The 22773-nt window shown below is 34.7% G+C and overlaps 1 protein-coding gene across 1 annotated transcript; it reads left to right on the forward strand.

Annotated features, from left to right (window-relative positions):
• The first annotated feature begins 12581 nt into the window (after nucleotides 1-12581).
• LOC131033599 (putative UPF0481 protein At3g02645) lies at nucleotides 12582-14869 on the forward strand. The gene is made up of 2 exons (XM_057964835.2): nucleotides 12582-13942; nucleotides 14021-14869. The coding sequence occupies exons 1-2, from the start codon at nucleotides 13096-13098 to the stop codon at nucleotides 14656-14658; spliced, it is 1485 nt and encodes a 494-aa protein (XP_057820818.2). The 5' UTR covers nucleotides 12582-13095; the 3' UTR covers nucleotides 14659-14869.
• Nucleotides 14870-22773: the final 7904 nt, after the last annotated feature.

Below are 22773 nucleotides of genomic sequence, written 5' to 3' on the forward strand. Positions count from 1 at the left end.
AAATATTTTGTATAGTTATTCATTTGATAAATCATGTTTGTAAGATCGAAGCAATGAATTGGATCACCATCTTAAGAGATCTATTTATACATCATGAGTTAAGGGTGTGTGCATGAGTGTAAGAAGACTGTTACAAAGACACAGAGGTCACCGAGAAGGTTTTCAAAGAACAGTCGAAGAACAGAGTAAACAAAAGGGTTTACCGAGTTACTATATCGGTTATCGAGGTATGCTATAAGAAAGGTAATCTATTCTGAGCACATAGAATCTGCTATAACATTTCAGATGTAAAGTTGCAGATATTTGTAATGATTTTATTGTAATATTTTGAAGTAGAAAGAGAAACCTTTAATAGGATAAAAGACTCTAATCAAGTCTATAAATTGTAAAGCCTCTAACTAGGTGCAACATTTAGATTAAGTGTTGTAAAATCCATTAGCAAGGTAGATCTAACAGATCTTGTTACTCCTAACAGGGTAAGCTATCAGAAATAGCTAATATGTAGCTCTAATCAAGCACTCTTTATTATTGCAGTAGTGAAGTTGTGGGTGCCATCCCCACCGCAGTTTTTCTCTCTAACCAAGAGTTTCTGCGTAACCAAAATATATGTGTTATGGAGTGAATCATGTATGATTGTTATCTATTTGTTTTAACTTTATTTTATGTTACTGCACTATTCTGTTTATGCATAACAGTAAAGTTATTGTTCAAGAAAAGTTTTGGAGTACTGATTCACTCCTCCCCTCTCAGTACATTAGCTTTCCATATTGGGCCTAACAATTTGGACTAAACAAACTTAATTCATCTTGTATGTTCCATCTCAGGCCGTTAAGATACCTTGCTACTCTAATGCTTTCATCCTCCATCACTTTTGACCTTAGACACAACTTCTGGAACTCTTCGGTGTAGGTACTTACATCTAACTCCTTTTGCCTTAGGTTTTATCTTTTCCTATGCAACTGCACTTCATAATCCTTAGGAAGATAAGTCTCTCTGATTTTTCTTACCATCCCTTTCCAAGTAGAGATGGGGATCTTACCTTCTCTTTCTCTCTCATTTTTTTTATTTTGTATAAACCTCCACCAAGTAATGGCAACACATCTCATTCTTGACTTAGCCACTTTAACCTTTTGGGCCTCAGTCACACCTTCACACTCAAAATGGTTTTCCATACCCTCTATCCATTCCATTATCGACTCTGCTTCCATCTTGCCACTAAACAGTGGTACTCCTTCCAAAGCTTTCCACTCATTTCCTTCAAAGCCTTGAAGAATGGTTCTTGATCAATAATAAGGTCTGGGAAAGGGACTTCATCCTCTATTGCCAATATTTTACCCTTCTCATCTATCTTCCCACTCACTTCTGTTGTCTTGGCTTCCACTACACCTAGTTTCTGCTCCAACCTTTCCTTGAGCAATTGGTTTTCATCTTCTTGGTCAGCAACTTGCTTAGCCAATTCTGCATTGGTCACCATCTTTAATCCTTCTTCTGATACTAGATCAGTCTCACACTCTTCACCCCAAATCTTTAACTAGCTCTGATACCAATCTGAGAGAGAGGATCGTAGATTGCTTGAGTCAGATTGACTCACTCTAAGGCTTTCTTCCTAGTCTAAACCGAGAATTCTCCTCTCACTATTCCCCTAATCCACTCTAGGTCCTCACTACTGAGGTTTGTTACTCTTCTCTGTCTGAATTCACTTTCGGATATCCACCAACTCACTAGTCCACCAGATCTCAGCAGCCACCTTGCAAGGTTTTCTCTACCATGGATTATACCTACAACTTCTGCTAAGTTATTTTCCCCCTCATGCTTGGATCTTCTCTCCCTTTAATCCCATCTTCATCTAGTTTGAGGCCAATAGCCTAGACTCTAGTCTACCCTACAAGTGATTCCTCTTGGTTATTGATACCTAGTCGGGCTATCATTAAGCTTGCCTAGGGCCAGTCTACTGAAATAGTCAATGCCATTCTTTGGTTTGCTACACATTGAACTCTACTATACATGGTTGGCTCTTCTTCACAACCTCCAATGGTCGTGTGGATCCCATGATGGAGAATCAAGATAGAGCCATGTTATAACTACTTGTCACCAATAGAAAACAAGAAACAGAATGACAACTTATTTATAGAGCCGAGCTTGGCACGACTTCAAAATTGGAACTCACAAAGCACATAAAAGTAACATCTACTCTATTACACTGGAATTTAAAGATTTAAGCCATTATTTACAGTTTTCAAATGAAAATTGAACTTTGAGAAAGAAACCAAAAAATGGTCTTTAATTTATTATTCAAAAGACGTTCTTTGTTCCACCTATCCAACCTCCTTCTAACCTCATTAAATAATGCCAATTGGATCTTTTATAGCCTCCTAAACATGTCTTGAATCATCCCTAATAGACGAGATTCAACTTGACACCATTCGATTTCTGACTGTAACTATTTTTTGGATTTTCATCGGGTCATCAAGTTAGCACCGAAACACTTATTCTGACATCCGAGGGTAGTTTACAACTCACTTGCTTTTCTATTGGGTCATCGGAGTAGCATCAAAAGACTTATTCTAATGTCCGATAGCATTTTACCAATTTCGCACTTCTTCGACGGTTTCCATCGGGTCATCGGAGTAGCAACAAAACATTTTTACCGATGGCCAATGGTGTGCTCCACTTCCTCATCGAGTTATCAACATAGCTCCCAACCTGTTATGCCGATAGGTGATGATGCGCTCCACATAGTATGCTTTCCCATCGGGTTAGCGGGCGGCATGAAAACTAGTCTTGTCGATAGCTGATGGCTCCTTTTGACTTGCTCCAACTTGCTGGTGACCTCATCGGGTTATCGGGGTATGTGGAAAAACTCCCGCCGATAATCGATGGCACCTCATCGGGTTATTGGGGTAAGTATAGATGACAAATTAATTCCCAAAGAAAACAAAAATGCACTCCAAGATCCCTATAAACAACCTGATGGACTTGAACCAGTCCTTATGCCCAAAATTGAAAAAGGTATTTGCTCACCCTTAGGTGCCCCTACACCACATATGTAAGGACAGGATCCTACCAGTACAAGGAAGAAGATGAGATGATACTGTGTGTAGTTGTTGCCTTGGCTACACATCTACATATGAGAGGTGGATTACTATTGTATGTGTCAATGGAGAGTTCAAATTGCAATTGGGATTAGAGGCACTTGACATAAGAAGATAGAGGTTGATGGACAAAGTGTTCCAATAAAGATATTGGACCGGTATGGATATTGACCGGTATTGCAGATTGTGTGAGTCAGTGTGTTCGTGAATCAGTGCAGTGATTCCGATGGCTTGGATTGAGGAAATTATGTCTCAAGTGATATTGGAAAAGTCTTGAATGACAATGTGTTGGTTTGGTAGCTAATCTTATATGCGTGCATCATTTTTTATTTAACTAGTTTGGTAGTTGACATGAGGTTGAGGTGAATGTCAACTTTCTGCTCATGTAAGATCATGTCTCAAGTTGTGATGGACATCATGGAAGTGAAAGACCATCTGCTAAACACATATACTCAGTTCTACTAGTACAAGGTATAGTTTGGAGTCCTAGTTTAGAACCTGACAAACAAAAAAGACCTAAGATCTATGGCGTAGGGGGAGTTCACAGCTATATCTTCTGATTGGTATCAGAAAAGTTGGAAATCAGGGGAGATTAGGTGTCTATGCTATAGTTACAGGCACATTTGAGACATTGGGAAGTTCTCATCAATCCCTGTTTGTGATGTGCTTCAGTGTATTCAATTTATACTCAATTGAAATTACAATTGGGTCACTGGGTGAAAGGAGTAGTAGCCTGCTCTACCGGGAGAACAACCTGCAAAGGATGAGAAAAGTCCTCAATCAACCGGTTATGAATAAAGGCTAAGAGTTACCTACACAAGAAGAGAATATACAATTATTATTTATTTCATTTGGTATCAATTGATATCTGAGCCCTCTAACTCAAGTGTTGCTGGATGAAAGGATGCAGAGTATAATGGCAAAATGGGGAGAAGCAACCGGTAGAAAGTTCTCTCAGTACTCTTTGTCATTGTGTCAAAGGGGGAGAGAAATCCAATAGTATACTAGATACTACATGTGTTGACATCAATGCAAAAGGGGGATATTGTTGGCATTGTGTTGTCATTGATGTCAACCAATAATGGTGTCATTGATGTCAACCGCTATAGCATGTTTTGGTATAGCTTGTCACCGGTAAATATGGGATGTTGACAGGTATGGATTCTTGGGATGTTGACCAGTGAATAGGCATTGGAGACAGTTAGCATTATGGAAATGCCAACCGATGAGTAATGTGTTGGCAGTGTATGGTTGTCAGCCAATAAGCATGTGATCAGTAAGAAAGAAAGGTTGAGCTAATAGAGAAAGTGCAGGGAAGTGGTATGCAGTTGGATGTCATACAATAAGACTCCCACCAGTTGAAGATGTTATCACCAGATGAAGAGAATATTCACAGATAGTAAGGTAGACAAAAGGGATGTCTATCGGGTTATGAGTTTTGATTGAAGATGTGTGTGCTCAAACAGGGAAGTCGCATTGGTGCAACACCAGAACCAGAGTGCACAATGTAATTTGTCAACAAGTGACAAGGATCCACTCTCATAGGGTGATTAGCAAGTTGAGTGCAATAGTTCATCTACTCCCACCCGTAAGTGATAATGCTCTGGGATAAGACATAAAAGTTCAAGGCAGGTGATTGAAGGCTTATACCAGATGACCATAGTGGAACATAAGGAAGCCTCCAACATGTGAAACCAGAGATGTGCACCGGATCAACAAGAGTAAACATGATGAGCTACCATGACAAAAGATGAAGAGTGAGTGGTGATGTGTTTTCCACTTTGGCAAACCGGCTAAGAGGAGAACCCGTCAAAGGAAGATGAAGGTTAGGTTTAGCAGCTACTGACATGGAGGTACTATAATGCTGATATCAACAGAGATCCATGTTGATGATTGATGTCTATTTTTTCATGCCACCGGTGTGATAGAATGTGAGCATTGGAGATTGTTGACATGTTAGTGTCAACCAGTAAACAGAGATACCGATATGCAAGTGCAGATGTGAAAATCTCTCATCAGATGAAGATGAGCATTTTGTGGATTGACAAGGTTGGTGACTAGGCTGATGTGATCCCATTGGCAGAACATGTGAATGCATGGTTAAAAGGTTGACTAGTTAGTGCATCATTGGTAGGGTAAGATGAATCGGTAGTATTATAAGGTATACCCCGCTTGTGTTGTGGTCGGTGACTAAGCCTGAACCAACATAGTGAGCAGAGGTGGATGTCAACAAAGAAGACACGTAGGATCCAGATGGCTGACATGCATTGATGAAGAGTGTGTCGGTGAGGTGGTTGTCGACTGAGTCCACATTAAATGCCATTGTGGAAATCACGGTTGATAGTAGAGGTTTACAGCTTGAAGCAGATCGAAGGATGACTCTTGGTGAGTTGATCGATGCAAAGTATCTTATCATCTTGTTGGTCTGGAGAAGGAAGCTGCTGGTTCATTTAATGTGATTGACAGAAGCATTGCCCATCTTTGCCAAGTTTAGTAAATGTGTACAGAAAGGAAGAGATTTGGCGGTGTGCTCTGAGTGGCTATAGGTTGTCCATATCGATGATGAGATTCGATTTGATCTGCTATGGATCTTGGTTGGTAGAAGAAACCCTTGCACGCCAAGATTTGATTCTTTGTTTTGGCGGGAAAGCTTGGCTATAAATATGCAGACATGAGATTGAAGATGATTGATGCTACCAGATGCTGCAAATTGGATAGAGGAGAAGTAGATCGTGTTTGTGGATCTGTCAAAGTGTAACCTACTAAAGATCCTAGTGACTAGGGGTTGTCAGGTAAACCGGTAAGAGGGTTTAACAAAGGGTTAAACCAGTGTGGCCAAAGTAACCAGTAAGCTACTAAAGATTGTACAGTCAAGTGAACCGGTAGTGCTAGAACCGATAAGAAGGCAACAAAGAGTGAAGCGGTGCAGAATGAGTGTCAGAGAAGATCAAACATGACATAGACTAAGTAGTAGAAGATTCAGAGAAGGTAAGAAGAGTATCGATAGTGACTAGAAGCAATGGGTCAAAGATCAGTGAACCGATAGAGAAGAGGCAAAGTGACAGAAAGAGGACTCAACTGATAAGGCAGAGACAAAGTAGAAGAAGAGTCAGAGAAGGTGAGCAGAAAACCGGTAGAGAATAGAGAAGTGGTGAACCGGTGAGGAGATATTTGTGAGAGTTACAAAACTCATTTGTAACAAGGCTATTACTATTGTATTGTTTTGATAACATCCATTATAATCACTAAGTTGGTGCTCCGTGCAAGGGTTGGCGATCCTTTGGGTTGGTGCCCATAAATAGTCAAGGGTTGGTGCCCTAAACATTTTATTTAGTTTTATTTGTGAGTCTAGATTGGAGCAGTAGACTCCATCAGCATTTCTCACCGAGGTTTTTCCCATATTGGGTTTTCCTTGTATATCTAGTGTTGTGTGATGTATGCTTGTGTGTGCTTGCATAATGTTCTCTTCCCTTATCTCACCGGTATGTCTTCTTGGTCTTTGATATGTTAACCAGTATTCACATTTAGGATTAAAAGGGTTAAGATTGGAAACCATTGATTCACCCCCCCTCTTAGTGGCATCTTATGCTCTACAATTGGTATCAGAGCCTAGGTTCCCATATTGATAAACTTTATCTAGCTTGGGTAGATTTTGGTCTAAGAACACAATGGTGAGGGTGAACTCACAATATTGGTTCCCACTTTTTGACCAACTTTGACACTTAGACGAACATTTTGCAAAAGACCTTCACTTTCCGACAACTATAACTTTTAAATCGTTAAAAATTTGAAGATGATGTAAACTAGTGATTTGTAACATCCTTTTTGTAGATTCTAAATATATTTTTTTCAAATTTTTTTGAATAAAATTTTATTGATTTTTCCATCTCCCTCAAAAGTAGTTTTTTACAGGAAACAACATTTTTTAAGAGTGACGTGCATCCCGAAATGTATAAATTTTTTTCTATAAATGATAAAAACTTATCTCTTTTAAATTTTGGTTTGTAACATCAATACCCAGGGCATGCAGTTGGTTTGATAGCGATATGTTGAATATTTTTTATTTTATTAAGTTTTGAAGTCCGACTAATTATAATTTAGATATAGGTGTACGTTTGAACACATAACTTGCTCTATATATATCAAAATTAAGTTTTATTTTTTTTGTTAGAAAGAAGACATCAATACCTAGGGCATAGATATTTTTCAAATTTTTTTTGAATTAGTTTGTTATTTTTCCCAATGCATTGAACAAAGAAGTTCATGTTCGGTGAAAAACCTACATTCATAAAAAATAAAATAAAAATATATTAATAAACTTAAATATATTAAAAATTATACTATTTGGAAAGCTTATAATAAGGACTAAATCCTCAAGAAAACAAAACTTCTAAATGAATTCGTTTGACCCCTCAAAAGCTAATGTAAAATTGGTTTTTTATTAGCATTTGATAGATGCAAAGGAGACTCCATTGCAAGTATGATTTAGAAGTAGAGAGGTTCTATCCAAGAAATTTTGATCTAAGAGCCTTTGATCTAACTCTCTTCAATTAATTACTTCAAATGGGACCTCTTAAAGCTTAAATAATTATATTTTCCAAAAAATGTATGATTTCAGCAAAAATCAGGATGTACCAAAAAGTGGGAACCAGCTTTGTGAGTTCACCCGTGAAATTTGAGTCATTCCCTACACTGGTCTTTGATGGTTTAAACTTTTCTTTTCGGAGTTGTAGAATGGAAGTCTACTTGTCCTCTTTAGGTTATGATGTCTGGATGTCAATTCTAAATGGCTACTTTGTCCCTGTTAGTTGTCTCACCGATCCTAAATCAGGAAGAAGATATAGGTGCAATGCTGAAGCAATGAAGGCCATACTCAGTGGACTTTCCGGTGATGTTTCTTCAAACGTCGATAGATGCAAATCTGCAAAGAGCTTGTGAGATAGATTGAAGAAACTTTATGATGAAGAACCTTGCAGCGCTGAATCAGAACTTTAGGCTGAAACTTGATTTTCATAGAAATTTGGCTTACTATTTAAAAATTTGAACAATACAAATTAAATTAGATGACTACAAAGACTTCTACCCTATATAATCAAGAATAATATAATACACGAACAAATCACAACTCCTACAAAATTATACATTAAGATCATTGAAACTGAAATATGTTATCCTTAAGAATAATTGCCAATAACAGCACACTCAAATATAAAACATTAATATATTCATTTAATACCAACCTCCACAATTTAAAATAAATTGCATATGCAAAAGTGAATAGACAGACCTTAAAAGAATACAGTGAAAGTTATCTAAATTATCCAAATCATGTCGTCCATTTATATCCTAATTAATTTTAATTTGAACTCCCATGAGAAAATTCTTATTGCAAAAGGTAGATAAATATTTTAAGATGGCTTACGAACCAAATTAAGTATATGCTCTAGCTTTAGCTTTGGAAAGGGAAGCAAAGATGCTGTTTTGTGTTGGAAACCTTCTAATTAGAATTATGGAGGGAATAAACTACCTTAGGCTGCAAGAAAAACATATAATTAAAGCAGATGTATACAATAATTACCTCTGCTTAAAATTTCATTCCCTGCGAAATAAGCCCGCTTTTTCTTTCTGTGTCTTTTGACCAGACTTTGTCATGGTAGTTGTCGCCACAGTAGAATTGTATTGAATCCAAACTTTGGCTTTATTACGGTGAAAATTGATAACATGTGCACCCTAGAGCAGCTGGATATCAAATGTGTCATTTATGATTTAGATTTAAATTTATTTTTATGATTTTATGGTTTTTTTCATTTCTTTTCGTCAGACTTTCATATTCATATTGTTCAATTTTATTCATCATTCAACTTCACAGAAATCTTTGCTATATTTAAGGTAGGAAAATTTCGTATTTATATTGTTCAAGATGGGAATGAATTAACTTGAAATCATGTTAGTTTTTCTGATTATTAGTGTGATTTCATATGAACCATCTATAAAAATGAAAAATTAGAATGTAGTATTTAAACCACAAAATATTTCCTTTCACCAAATTCTAACTCAATCAAACATCTATATTAGCAAATTCATACGTCATTCAGCTTCACAAAAATTTCTAAAAAAATCTCATACCCATGTTGTTCAAAAGGGAAAAGAGTGACGAACAAGAATTAATTCCGAACGAATGGATTTTGGAGGTGGAAGCACTTGTGAATGCAAACAAGGGCGAGATTCAAATTCTACTTGATAAGTTTTTGTAATCAATTTTTTAGCCAAATAATGTATGGTAGAGAACTTAGATGTGTTGTATATACAATAATGATTGGGTGTTGAATTAGAGGTGGATAAGGGATAGGAGGATGAAAAAAAATGGATGTTGCACCTATTTCATTACTCAAAGTTTCTATTGAGGAACTCATTCACCTACACATTGAAAATCTCTAAAACAAAAATAATCCATATTTAATGAGATAATATTCACTTCGTATATAATGTATAGTGTAAATATTAAGCCTGAACATTAAAAATTTTGTTGGATGCTTTATCAAAAACAATTCATAAAAAAAAACATAAAAATTATTAGTGACACCCTAATGTGTGCACCATTTGATTAAGAAATTAGGCTTAAGTACATCAACATTTGACTTGATTTTAGAGTTGACAAAATGTTGCACTAACATGGCTTTGGTAATATTTAAATACTTCATGCTTGGTCATATAATAAGAAAGTAAAATTTTCTACCCTCTTCACTTCTCATCATTCTCAAAATGACTCATGTTTCTTGTGAGGGTTTGAACATGGGTGACAATTTCTTCTAAGTTGGATGTCATTAAATCAATTAGGGTTGGATCTACGTGGAATCAAATGAACAATTAAAATAAATGGCATCATAAAAGAAATGGATATTCATGACCAAAGAGGACTTACTATAATAGGGAAAATAAAAGAATGAGATGAGTCCACTGAAGTGTGAATCAAGAATAGGCTATAGACACCATCAAATTAAAACTACTATGAAGATCACCTAGATATTTGATAGAAAATTACATCATATTTTTAATGTCTTGTAATGGTCTTACTAATTTTGTTATTCTCATGTTTTGAGGGTAAAACATGTGAAGTAGGGATGGCATATTATGTTGACCTATGTATATGATATTACAATGTATATAAGGGAATGGAGTTCCTAATATGCTTCACACATTTTTTGAATTGGCTATATTAGGTCATGAATTATATCAAGTAATTAGGGGGACTACATGAGTTCAAATGGTGATTTACCTTCCATCATGCCATTAGGAGGAGGTCAATATAAAGAAAGTAAATAACATTGTAAATATATGTTAAGAGTGTGATATGTGTTTGGGACCTTTTGGAGATAGCATCGAGTGGCTTTTTTCATAAGGACTATTGTACTACATTTTCGTAGTTCAAGGGCTCGTTGTACTTTTGCATATATGATGCGGTCAAGGTAGGGAGATCCAATGAAGGACATCCCCACCTTGCAGCCCATAACACAAAACACCATGTAGCGTTAACACAACACATGTTCTAATCGATAAACAAATAAAGAGCAACCTAACCAGTAGAAGAAACATGTGATATAACTGGCAACCGGATAAATCAATCATTACAACCATTTAAATAATTAAATGAAGCCTTCAATGGCTACACATACTGGACCACAACCCAGGATTACAAAATAATCCATACAACACAAATCTAAGATCCATAGATCTTTTTCTCAACAAATAGGCCTTTGGTAATAGTCTACACTATTTGCACTAATCTAGACTTCAGTCCCCCCGGACCAGAATCTCTCTGGAGACTACATCTTCACTCAATCTCTTCTTCCTCAAACCCGTGTCCTGCAAAATGAATCTCAAAAGCTTTCCCTTTATACCATCTGCAAGCAATAACAACTCAATCAAGTCATCCAAAGACCAACCGGTTCATGATGAAATGTGTAAATGATAACATGTTGGCCCAAATCACCAAGAACATCTTCCAATGTATAAAACTTCACGCGGTCCTTTGGAAACATTGGTCAATGCCCAAAACAACATCACTCAATGATCCACAAGTTACAGAAATCAACCACAACCCAAAATTCTCCATTGCCACACACGGCAAGACCAACTAGTAAGAACATACCAACATCGAGCCAATATCGGGATAATTATCTCATTGGGATCAAATCCAGACGCCGGTTTGAACTACTCTGGTGCTCCTACATCAATATATTTTATATTAGGTCTTTTAGTTCACAAACGATATGTGTGATCTATCTTGTATGTTATATTGTATTCACCATTATGTGTGTGGATCTTATCAACCAACCTAATTATATGGTAAATACCAAAGAAATAATACATGCCTTGATGTACATGGTTTTGGTCTCACTTCTTTTTAAGATGTTTTTGACAACTCAATGAAAATATAGTTGATGTGACTAGATTGTTGATACCACAGACCTTGAATAATAGCTTTGAACTCTTAATTCACCTACAAAAATAGTTTGATATTTTCATAGAAATTTGACTTACTATTTAAAATTTTGAACAATACAACATTAACTTAGATGAATACGAAGATTTCTACCCTGTATAATCAAGAAGAAAATAGTACACAAATAAATCACAACTCCTACAAAGTTATACATTAAACTCATTGGAAATGAAATATACCATCCTTAATAATAATTGCCAATAACAAGACACTCAAATATTAAACATTAATATATTCATTTAATACCAACCTCCGCAATTTAAAATAAATTGCATATGCAAAAGTGAATAGACAGACCTTAAGAGAATAAAGTGAAAGTTATCTAAATTATCCAAATCATGTCGTCCATTTATATCCTAATTAATTAATTTTGAATTGAACTCCCATGAGAAAATTCTTATTGCAAAAAGTAGATAAATATTTTAAGACTTACGAGACAAATTAAGTATATGCTCTAGCTTTAGCTTTGGAAAGGGAAGCAAAGATGCTGTTTTGTGTTGGAAACCTTCTAATTTGGATTATGGAGGGAATAAACTGCCTTGGGCTGCAAGAAAAACATATAATTAAAGCACATGTATACAATAATTACCTCTGCTTAAAATAATTCATTCCCTCGATAAAAAAAATTGAATACAGCAGGCTTTTTCTTTATGGGTCTTTCGACCAGACTTTGTCATGGTAGTTGTCACCAAAGTTGAAGTGGATTGAATCCAAACTTTGGATTTATTTAGGTAAAAATTGACAAAATGTGCACCCTATTGTAGATGGATATTAAATGTGTCATTTATGATTTAGATTTAGATTTATTTTCACAATTTTATGGTGTTTTCAATTTTTTTCATCAAATTCTCATATTCATATTGTTTAATTTTATTTATCATCTGTTAAATTTAAGGTGAAAAAATTTCATATCGACATTTTTCAATTTATCATTTGATTTCACAGAAATTTTTATTACATTTAATGTTGGGAAATCTCATATTGATATTGTTCAAGATAGAAATGAATTAATTTAAAATCACATTAGCTTTTCTAATAAGACCTGTCCATAGATTTGATTTCGTAACGTTTAAAAAATTAAACTACAAAATGTATATTAAGAAATTTGCACGTCATTCAACTTCACAAAAATCTTCTCATACCCACATTGTTGAAAATGGGAAAGAGTGAAGAACTAATTTCAGACAGATAGGATTTTGGAGGTGGAAGCACTTGTGAATGCAAACAAGGGAGAGAATGAGCCTACTTTTTTCGGTCTCTCGGCCATACTTTGTCATGGAATTTGTCACTAAAGTAAAAGTGAATGGAATCCTGACTTTGGCTTTATATCGATGGAAATTGATAATCTGTGCATCCTATAGCAGCTGGATATCAAAAGACTCATTTATGATATAAATTTATATTATGATTTCATCAAACTTACGCATCGCTCCAACTTCACACAAATCTCTGCAAAACTTAGGGTAGAAAAATCTCATACCCATCCCCACATTGTTCAAGATGGGAAAGAGTAATGGTCTAATTTCAGACGAATGGATCATGGAGGTGGAAGCAGTTGTGAATGCAAGCAAGGGCGATAATGAGGAGGGGCAAGAGAAAACCGGAATGAGCAGGCGCCTGCGTCTGCCGAGGGCCATGATGGAAAGCAAAGCCGATGCATACACTCCCCACATGGTCTCTCTTGGCCCATATCACCGCCATACTCTCAAAGATGTTGCAGTGGGAGATTACCATCAGCGCCTCACATATCTTTCCCAAATGGATGCCTACAAGCTCAGCTTTGCAAGGGAAGCAACTGCCAATAACCCATCGATCATCAACTCCTTGGTCGAAAAGATAACAGAACCGGATCAGATCAAAGCTCTTGAGGAATTCTACGACTGGAAGGTGGGCGAGGAGGATTCTAAAAAGTTCGGCTGGATGATGACCCTCGATGCCTTTTTTCTCTCTTACATTCTCCACAGCAGCTGGGATACTGAAAATGGGGACACAGAGGAAGACAGTGTTGTGCCTGGGCTTGCCAGTATAAGATGTGATATTCTCAAATTGGAAAACCAAATTCCTTTATTTCTTCTCAATGAAGTGGAGAGAACTCTCCAAGCCAAGGGGATCGAAGATCCTCTGCATTCTCGAATCCCCCGTCTCTGTTCTTTTCAAATCTTTGATCTCCATCTTGATGACCTAGAAAAGGAGGAGCATTTGCTGGGTTCTGTGCACAAATATGTCTCATCCTTCCTACAAATTGACACCCAGCAGAAAACACTCAAGTCGACCTTCTGTCGAATAACACTTGGCGATGCAGTTGCGGCAATCTGCGGAATCTTTTTCCCTCACCCTGCAAAACGAGGTCAATTAGTTTTTTTATTTTAGATTGAACTCAGCACTATCTAGATATCTATAAATTTAATCAAATTTCTGCTAACAGGTCGACGAGACTTTCTTAACAAATACAATGCAGAGGAGCTCAGTCATGCTGGCATTACATTCAAGGCTTTCACAGAGCCGGGGAGTGTCCGGTTCGACAAGTATTCTGACACGCTGTATCTTCCCCAGATAATAATTTCCGACACATATACAGAAGTCCTGCTCAGGAATCTTCTCGCTTTGGAGTTCGTCGACGCCCGTAGACGTAAAGACGTGTCGAATTACGTGGAGCTGATGGACTGCCTAATCGACACCGACGTTGACGTGGCTCTGCTGAGGAGCAGCCAAGTCATTGTGAGACAGAGTATGATGATAACTGATGAGTACGTGGCGAAAATGTGGGATGGGATGTGTAAGCCTTTCTTTTTTTCTGGGTTTCTTGAGCCTCCCCAGGGATTGAAATCTCAGATCAAGGAGGTGCTGATCAAGAACTATTATAAGAGCAAAATCAAGAGTGTTTACCGGGAGTTCCGGGAACAGTACTTGTCGAGGCCGTGGCAGGTGGTCGCTCTTGTGGTGGGGATAATTGTGGTGGTGATGGATACGTTGCAGACTTACTGTTCTTTTAGGGATTGCCAGTCCAGTGCAGTTAATGACAACAGTAGCAGTGGGCGTAAGCATTTCAATAGATTTGGGTAGCGTTGATAATGATCCAAACTGTGTGAATCTATCCTAGAATGAGTGATGCTATATAGCTTATCTCTAAGATGTGTCACAGGATTTTGCATTTGTGTTGGAGAAAATCTTGATTCTATTTTGTAGTAGAAATTGGGATGATCGTAGTTAAGAGACTTTATCTCAATGGTTGTTGGGATTGTATAAATGGAGTGAACAAGGAATAAGTTATATTTGTGTGAGTGCCCAATGGTTGAAAGATGTAGAGTGGGATGATTAGTGTTGAAAAGCTTTAATGTTGATGCTTATTGGGATTGATTATATATATATTAAAAGAGCATTTGTATTATATAAAAAGAGCATTCGTAGAAATTGGGATGATGTAATGTGTGAGCTGGATTTCAAAGCAGTGAATTCACTAAGGAATCTGCAATTAATTAATAAAATTGAAATTGTTGCTTTTAAAAAGAAAGAAAAATAAATAAAATTTGAAAGTGTCTTTTAAAAATTTGGATGATCATTGTTAAGAGACTTAATCTCGATGTTTATTCAGATTTTATATCTGGAGGAGTGAATAAGGTTCATAAATTTCATTTCTATATTCAAAGGATTTGTCTTAATGTATGTATATTCTGTTATGTGAAGTTTCAATAGTTAAAAGGAAAGTAAGGATTTTTTTTTTTTTCAAAGTGGATATAAAGCAAATGTAAGATTTGATCAAATTTTCTAAATGTACCATGGACCTTATGTTTGTGTTAGAGAAAATCAGACTTCTATTTTGTAATAAGAATTGGGAGAAATCATAATCAAAAGACTCAATATAAATGCTTAATAGTTAAAGGGAAAGAGATACTAAGAGAAGAGATATTAAGAGAAGAGAGATTAATAGTTAAAATTATATCTATAACATCTAACAAAATCACCTTTTATGATGTTATGGTAGATGACATACTCAATTATTTAGCTATTATTTTGGCACAATTAAGGAGAAGATAATAAAAAAAATTTGAGACCAATTTGAGTCATGGTGATTGCATTTTATTGAAAGCTTCCAACAAATTCTCAACAAATCCATTTTGTGCACTTTCTATGATCATAGAAAGCTATGACCACACACCATTAGGGAATTCTACCAAACAATATGCTCCCACAAAATGTGATCACTTAAACTAAAATGCAAATTATTTCTCTAATTATAAAATAGTATTAAATTAATCTATAAATTATTTTAGAATATTAATTAAAATTTAATTTGATATTTATTATCTATTAATAATTTAAATTTAATTGTAGGTATTGGATGATAGTAGTGTGAGCTACTCAAGTAGTTCATACTCTTCATAAAGTGAAGGCAATTCATTCACATTAGTAACATGGTTAGATAATCAATACTATATCTCAATCTCACCTTTGAACTATCGCGCACCCAGATGCTAATTTATTAACCATTCTAGTGACCTTCAAGTGGGCAACAACAAATTCATTCTTGTTATTATTTAGGTTTGTTATATAAAAAAAAAATATTTATTTAATGTATTAATTATTCTATGTTATTCAATAAAATTTAAATAATATCAAGCATCAATTAATAAGTTAAATATAAGATAACTAGATAACAACGATTATATTGTATACTATTATATTATATATTAAACTATATAAATTAAAGAGCATAGTGTACTATAAAATATTATTTATCTTTTATATAATATAGTTTTTAATATAAATATCAATATAATATTTGTTATATACATAATATGTTATTTATACATTATATAACATACAATATAAATATAAATATTAAATATATTTTTATAATATCTATTATAAATATATAAATAATTTATACACGTCATATTATTATATTATTTGCATAAATATTATTATATTATTTATATATTATATAATTTAAATATAATATTAATAATTTTAAAAATACTTGACATCAAAATAAATATTATAATTTATCAAATGACGTGTAATATAAATTATAAAATGGACTAATAAAAACAAAAATTAACACACACTATCATAAGACAATTTATTTTAAATGTATTACTTTTACTAAATTCAAATTTTAAATGTTGCTTTTGATGTTTATAGAAAATTATTTTCATATAATTATGTTTCATTAATGTTCTAGCATTTTTATTGTTGAACAAATATTTTCATTGATGTCAAAGGTCTTGGTTAGTTATGTCATTGATGTCAAGGTATCCAAATTGGTGTTTGGTATTTATATGTATGCCATGTATCTATAAGAATTCAATTATGTTATCATTAATGTCAGAGGAATTCTATTGGTGTCAAAGGAGCTAACCATGGAATCAATGATGAACACACATATAATATTATAGCCACAACTATCATAGTCATATCATTCTAGAAAGATAGTGACAAGTGTTCGAAACATGGTTGTCATTGCACCAAACGATCAACCTGTTAATGCCTAATACAACCACATGACACATAGAATCTATAAGAGGTGGTTAAGAAATGTCGCAAATCCGAGTGATACGCTACACAATATAAGGAGAACAAGGGTGCACACCTTGCAACAATCCTCCCCAGTGTAACAGGGGGTTTGAACTCATCACCAAGCTTTGATACCACTTGTTGGAAACATGGTTGTTGTTGCACCAAAAGATCAACTTGTTAGTGCCCAAAATAACTATGTGACCCATAGAATCCATAGGAGGTAGTCAACCATGTCGCAAACTTGAGCATTGCACTGCACAGTATAAGGAGACAAAGGGTGCATACCTTGCAATAAAAAGGCATTTTGATGACATCTATTGTAAAATTCTTGTGACATCATCTTGCATATATTACCTTTGTTTGAAGTGATCTAGAAAGGGTTTGAGAAATGCTCTAAGTTTTGTTCCTCACATTGTGTGTTTACATTTGCAAATTGTCAACCTCCACATTCTACTACAGTTTGGTGCTATGACTAGTAGTTTGGAACCAAAGTAAAGCTAACCAACCTAAATTTTCTCATGATGCATCAGATTCTAGAGTTTTAGTATTTGACCTTCAATTTTCAAAAGTTAGAAGTGATAGAGTTGTCGCTATGTGAATTGGCTAACTAGGTTGTTGTTTTGGTTTGATATGTCATAGATATATAACATGTGCTTACCAAAGATAATCTATGGATGACTAGTGGGACCAATATTTTCTACATGGGGTAATATATAGTGTGCTATTCCTTCTAGAGTAACATGTGGGATTTTGGACTTACCCTATTACACATTTGGTGAAGGTTTATGATTGTGACTAACTTGCAAAAGAAATAATCTTTTCTTAGGCTAATGTATGAAAGCAATTGTAGGTTTAACACATATATATAAGTTATCTAACTTCATTCCTAGAGTATGTGGTAATGTAATCATCCGATATGTTTTGTAGTTGATGTGCAAGTATGAGGGTGATGCTATGTGAGTTGTATCCGAATGATTGTGCAATTTTATGAGAAGATTATATGTAGTGTGGGAGAGTGTTCTATAGGTTTCTTAGAAAAAGAAAGCCATGTATACAATTTAAAGGTCTAGAATTTATATTTTTTGTATTTCAGAGGGATTGGTGTCTTAATTATTGATTTGGTGCTCAAATATAGGAGTAAAGGATTGGTGTCTCCTATAGATTGGTGCTTGAAAAGAATTAGGAGACTGGTGTCTCCAACAAGATGGTGCATACTTCATATTATAAGTGATCTATTTATTTTGTGAGGCAAGATTTGAGCATTAGATCCAACTAGCTATTCTCATAATAGTTTTTTTTCATAGTAGGTTTTCATGTAAATATGGTGCTCTTTGTGTGGATGCCTGCTTGTATGATGATTAATTTCTTTATCATTAAGGAATTGGTAAATATTTCTTTGATAATTCAAGGTTTATATTTGGAGAAGTTATTAATGGTAATGTTTAATTAAGTTGCATTGGTATACACTTACTCACCCCCCACCCTTTCTCAATATATCGTGTTCCTTTCAATTGGTATTAGAGCCAGGTTCCTTAGAAGAATCTTAACATCTTGAGATAGTTGTAAGATCACACACATAATGGCTCAAGAACATTGTATGCATTTATATATACAATGTCTATAGTATAAATTTTATACATTTTATACAACATGTTTGCCTAATAAATTGAACTTGTAAAAGAAATGAAATTTTGGTTGAGTATTTTAATTGATATTCCTTTATGTTTATTTTTCTCTTTCACATCACAAAATCTTTACAACACCATTCTTTCTCATTTGTACAACAATGAGATTTATTACTCTACCAACAAAACCCATTTATTAAGTCTTCAATTCCTCTTTATTCCTCTAGACTTTCAATAATGGAGGATAAATCATTTTCTATTATATTGTTATGATAATTCTTACATTCCTATGCATCTTTTCAAAAATCCTATTAAAAAATCCAATTCAACCACATTCCAACCTTAACAACCACCACTAGAGAAAACTAAGTGATTAACATTTTCAAGATAGATGTGAACTACTACAAGTGCAAGGTGAGGTGAGCATGCATGGTTTTTTGTTAAAATAATATGAAATTATTTTATGTATGATATTATTTCTTAAATTTGGTATATATATTTAAAATGTTAGAAGAGAACTACCAAAATGATATAAACTACATGCATCTCATTTTTCTAGCCTAAAATGACCATTATCTTGTCATCAAGCTAAGAACTTCCCTATTAAATGTGTTCATATGATAATTTGTCTTGACAAATACTATATTCTTATTTAGAAACTAAGATCCTACCATAGGGGATTCACTTAGTGAACCTGGGTTATATCATGTGCGTTCATGGCACACTAAAGAATCCCCCTACTTTCAAAAAATATTTCCCTATACTCCTTTTTTGTCACCGCCTCCTGATACACACCCCAAATTAAGAACCCACATATTGGTATCAAAGCTTTGGTCCTCTATGTAGAAATATTAACCGCTTGAGGAAGATCCTATGGTGACTAATAGTTCAAGTTCATCCAGTTCTTGTGGAGCTATCTTCTGAAGGGATATACTGAGGCTTGAAGGAACAAATTATATAATATGGAAGATTCAGATGGAGACTCATTTGAGATGTCTTGACAAGGCGATTTGGGAGATCACACAGAATGGTGTCACACCCTACAATCTGGGATCTGGCAATCCTCCTCCAACAAACATGTACAAGAAGCTTGAGAACGATTGTAGAGAAAGAGAAGCCCTCTTGTGTGCACTTTCTTATCAGAAAATAATGGGATTAACGAATAAATCATCTAGAAAGGCTATATGGGATAAATTACAAACTCTTAATGAAGGTGACCCCACAGTGAAGATTGCTAAACATGATGGTTATCGAGTGAGATATGAAAACCTGAAAATGGAAGAAGATGAAATGATCACTGCATTCATGAAAAGGGTAAATGGGATTGTTATGGGAATTCAATGTTGTGGTGGAACTCTGAGAAAAGATGAGATTATTTCTAAAGTCCCGAGAGACCTATCACCAGCTTAAAAAATGAAGGTTGTAGCTATTAACGAATTGAGAACAATGGCTATTACATCTGTCAATAGAGATACTTTGGTTGGGAAACTATTTGCTTTTGAGCTTGAGGAATTTGGACCTTCTAGAGCTGTGAAGACTGAACCTTCTTTTCATGCATCTACATCTACAACCAATAAGCAATATTGGAGAGCTCTATATGCAAAATAATTAAAAGATATGGGGAGAGAAGATGACGAGTTTGAGAAACTTGAAGCACTATATGCTAGAAGAGTGTCGAAAGGACCCGTAGGAAGTAAGTATGAAGGAAAAGAACCTTTTAAATGTTTTGCATGTAATAAAATTGGTAATTTTGCATCTAGTTGTCCAGAAAGGAATTCAAGATTTGAAGGAAGAGTTAAGAGAACATTTAAACCTAACCCTGGATATCAGAACAAGAATAAATTCAAGAAAAAAAGAGACAAATCATGCTACTTAGTGGATGAGGAAGGCATTACTAATTCAGATGATGAACCAACAGATGACTCTTCTAGTGGATCCAGTAATGGGAATGAATGGGTATTCTTGGATATCAAGGAAGATGGTCCAGTACTGGAAGAGAATGTACCTGAGGAGAAGGCACTTGCTGCTAAAATTGAGGATAAGGAAGAATGGGTAATTGATAGTGGTTGTTAACATCATATGACTAGAGATAAAGGGAAGTTTCTATCATTGCAAGAAATTGATGGTGGACTACTTAGATTTGGAGATGACAAGGCATGTATGATCAAAGGAAAATGAACTATATCATTGGATGGTAAGAACAATACTGACAATGTTTATTATGTCCAAGATTTGAGGCATAATATTTTGAGTGTAGGACAATTGGTAGATAAGAGATTTCAATTACACTTCAAGGATGGAAAATGCAAAATCATAAATAGATCTAACTTGGAGATTGCAACCGATACACAGACAAAAGGTAACGTATTTCATTTGAACTCCGGTGAAAATACATGTTTGATTACATAGATTGATGAGAGTTTTCTATGGCATAAAAGACCATGCCATGTGAATTTGGATTGCATTGTGAAGATCAGTTCAACTAAGGCTGTTAGAGATATACCTAAGATTATGAAGCCCTATAATCCGGTATGTAAAGAGTGCCAAAAATAGGTCAGAACTTCTTTTAGGAGTATACAAAATAAATCAAATAATGTTCTTGATCTTATTCATATTGATTTGTATGGCCCTGCTAGAGTTAAAAGTTTTCATGGTGATAGATATTTTATGCTAATCATTGATGATTATTCTAGAATGATGTGGGTTACTTTTTTGAGAGAAAAATCCGAAGCATTTGAACAGTTTAAAATCTTAAAGGCTAAAGTGGAAACTGCGACATGATTGAAGATTAAACATTTGAGATCAGATCATGGTGGATAATTCACATCGGATGAGTTAAAATGACAATGGTTGTTCACATCATATGACTGGAGATAAAGGGAAGTTTCTGTCATTGCAATAAATTGATGGTGGGCTAGTTAGATTTGGAGATGACAAGGCATGTATGATTAAAGGAAAATGAACTATATCATTGGATGGTAAGAACAATACTGACAATGTTTATTATTTTGAAGGTTTGAGGAATAATCTTTTGAGTGTAGGACAATCGGTAGATAAGGGATTTCAATTATAGTTCAAGGATGGAAATTCAAAATCATTAACAGATCTGACTTGGAGATTGCAATTGGTACGCAGATAAATGATGTTGATTGGGTTGGAGATGTTGATGACCAAAAAAGTACTTCCGGTGGTTCTTGGAAAGAATTTGGTTTCATGGATCATCAAGAAACACTCATGTACTTCTTTATCAATTGTTCAAGTTGAGTATGTTGTTGCATGTACTAATTGTACACAAGTTTTATGGATGCACGTGATATAATATCGCCTAGCCAATGAAGCCCCCGTGGATCCTACTGCATAAATTGGTATGTTCAAGCATGAAAACTAGAATCACTTTTACAAAATGTAAGATATCCTCCTTTTCATTCAATGTTGAATCAACCTATGGTAAATATGAAGGACATCATCCATATGTCATTCCTATGAAGGAAAGAAATCTATCAATCATGAATAAGACCTACTAGTAGGAAAACCCCATTGCATCTTTCTATAAAAAGGAACCACGTGAAGTCATTACTTAGTCACTTGCATTAATCACATCAACTCTTGCATCAACACAATTAAAGTCTTAGTTATTGTGCTATGCAATTCAAGCAACTATTGCATTAAAACTTAAGCATTTAATATCATTGCTGGTTTCATTTGTTGTTATTTTTTTCCAACTCTATCAAAATAATTGAATTAATCAACAAGGTGACAATAAGATTAAAGAATCCTCTAGGATTTCGCTTTAATATAACAAGTTCAAATCACATTATTTCAGCAATATAAGTCTTCACATGCTAGGATGCATACATAAGAATAATGTTATTATAGGGAAGCAAATTTTAAGAATCATGTTGATGTATTTTAGACAAAATAAAATTCCAAATTCAATACATATTTTTTAATTCTAACTATATTTCTACTATTTTAACTCATTTTCTATATAAAAAAAATTACTTAAGAGAAAAACTTATAAGCCTGCCTAACCTAT

Source organism: Cryptomeria japonica, chromosome 5, assembly GCF_030272615.1.
Source record: "Cryptomeria japonica chromosome 5, Sugi_1.0, whole genome shotgun sequence".
Taxonomy (NCBI): Eukaryota; Viridiplantae; Streptophyta; class Pinopsida; order Cupressales; family Cupressaceae; genus Cryptomeria; species Cryptomeria japonica.

Excerpts from the sequence above, each read along its gene's own strand:
- LOC131033599 (XM_057964835.2), top strand. The coding sequence starts at position 13,096 with ATGGGAAAGAGTAATGGTCTAATTTCAGACGAATGGATCATGGAGGTG. Across the intron at positions 13,943-14,020 it reads CCCTCACCCTGCAAAACGAG|GTCGACGAGACTTTCTTAAC; the intron begins GTCAATTAGTTT and ends TTCTGCTAACAG.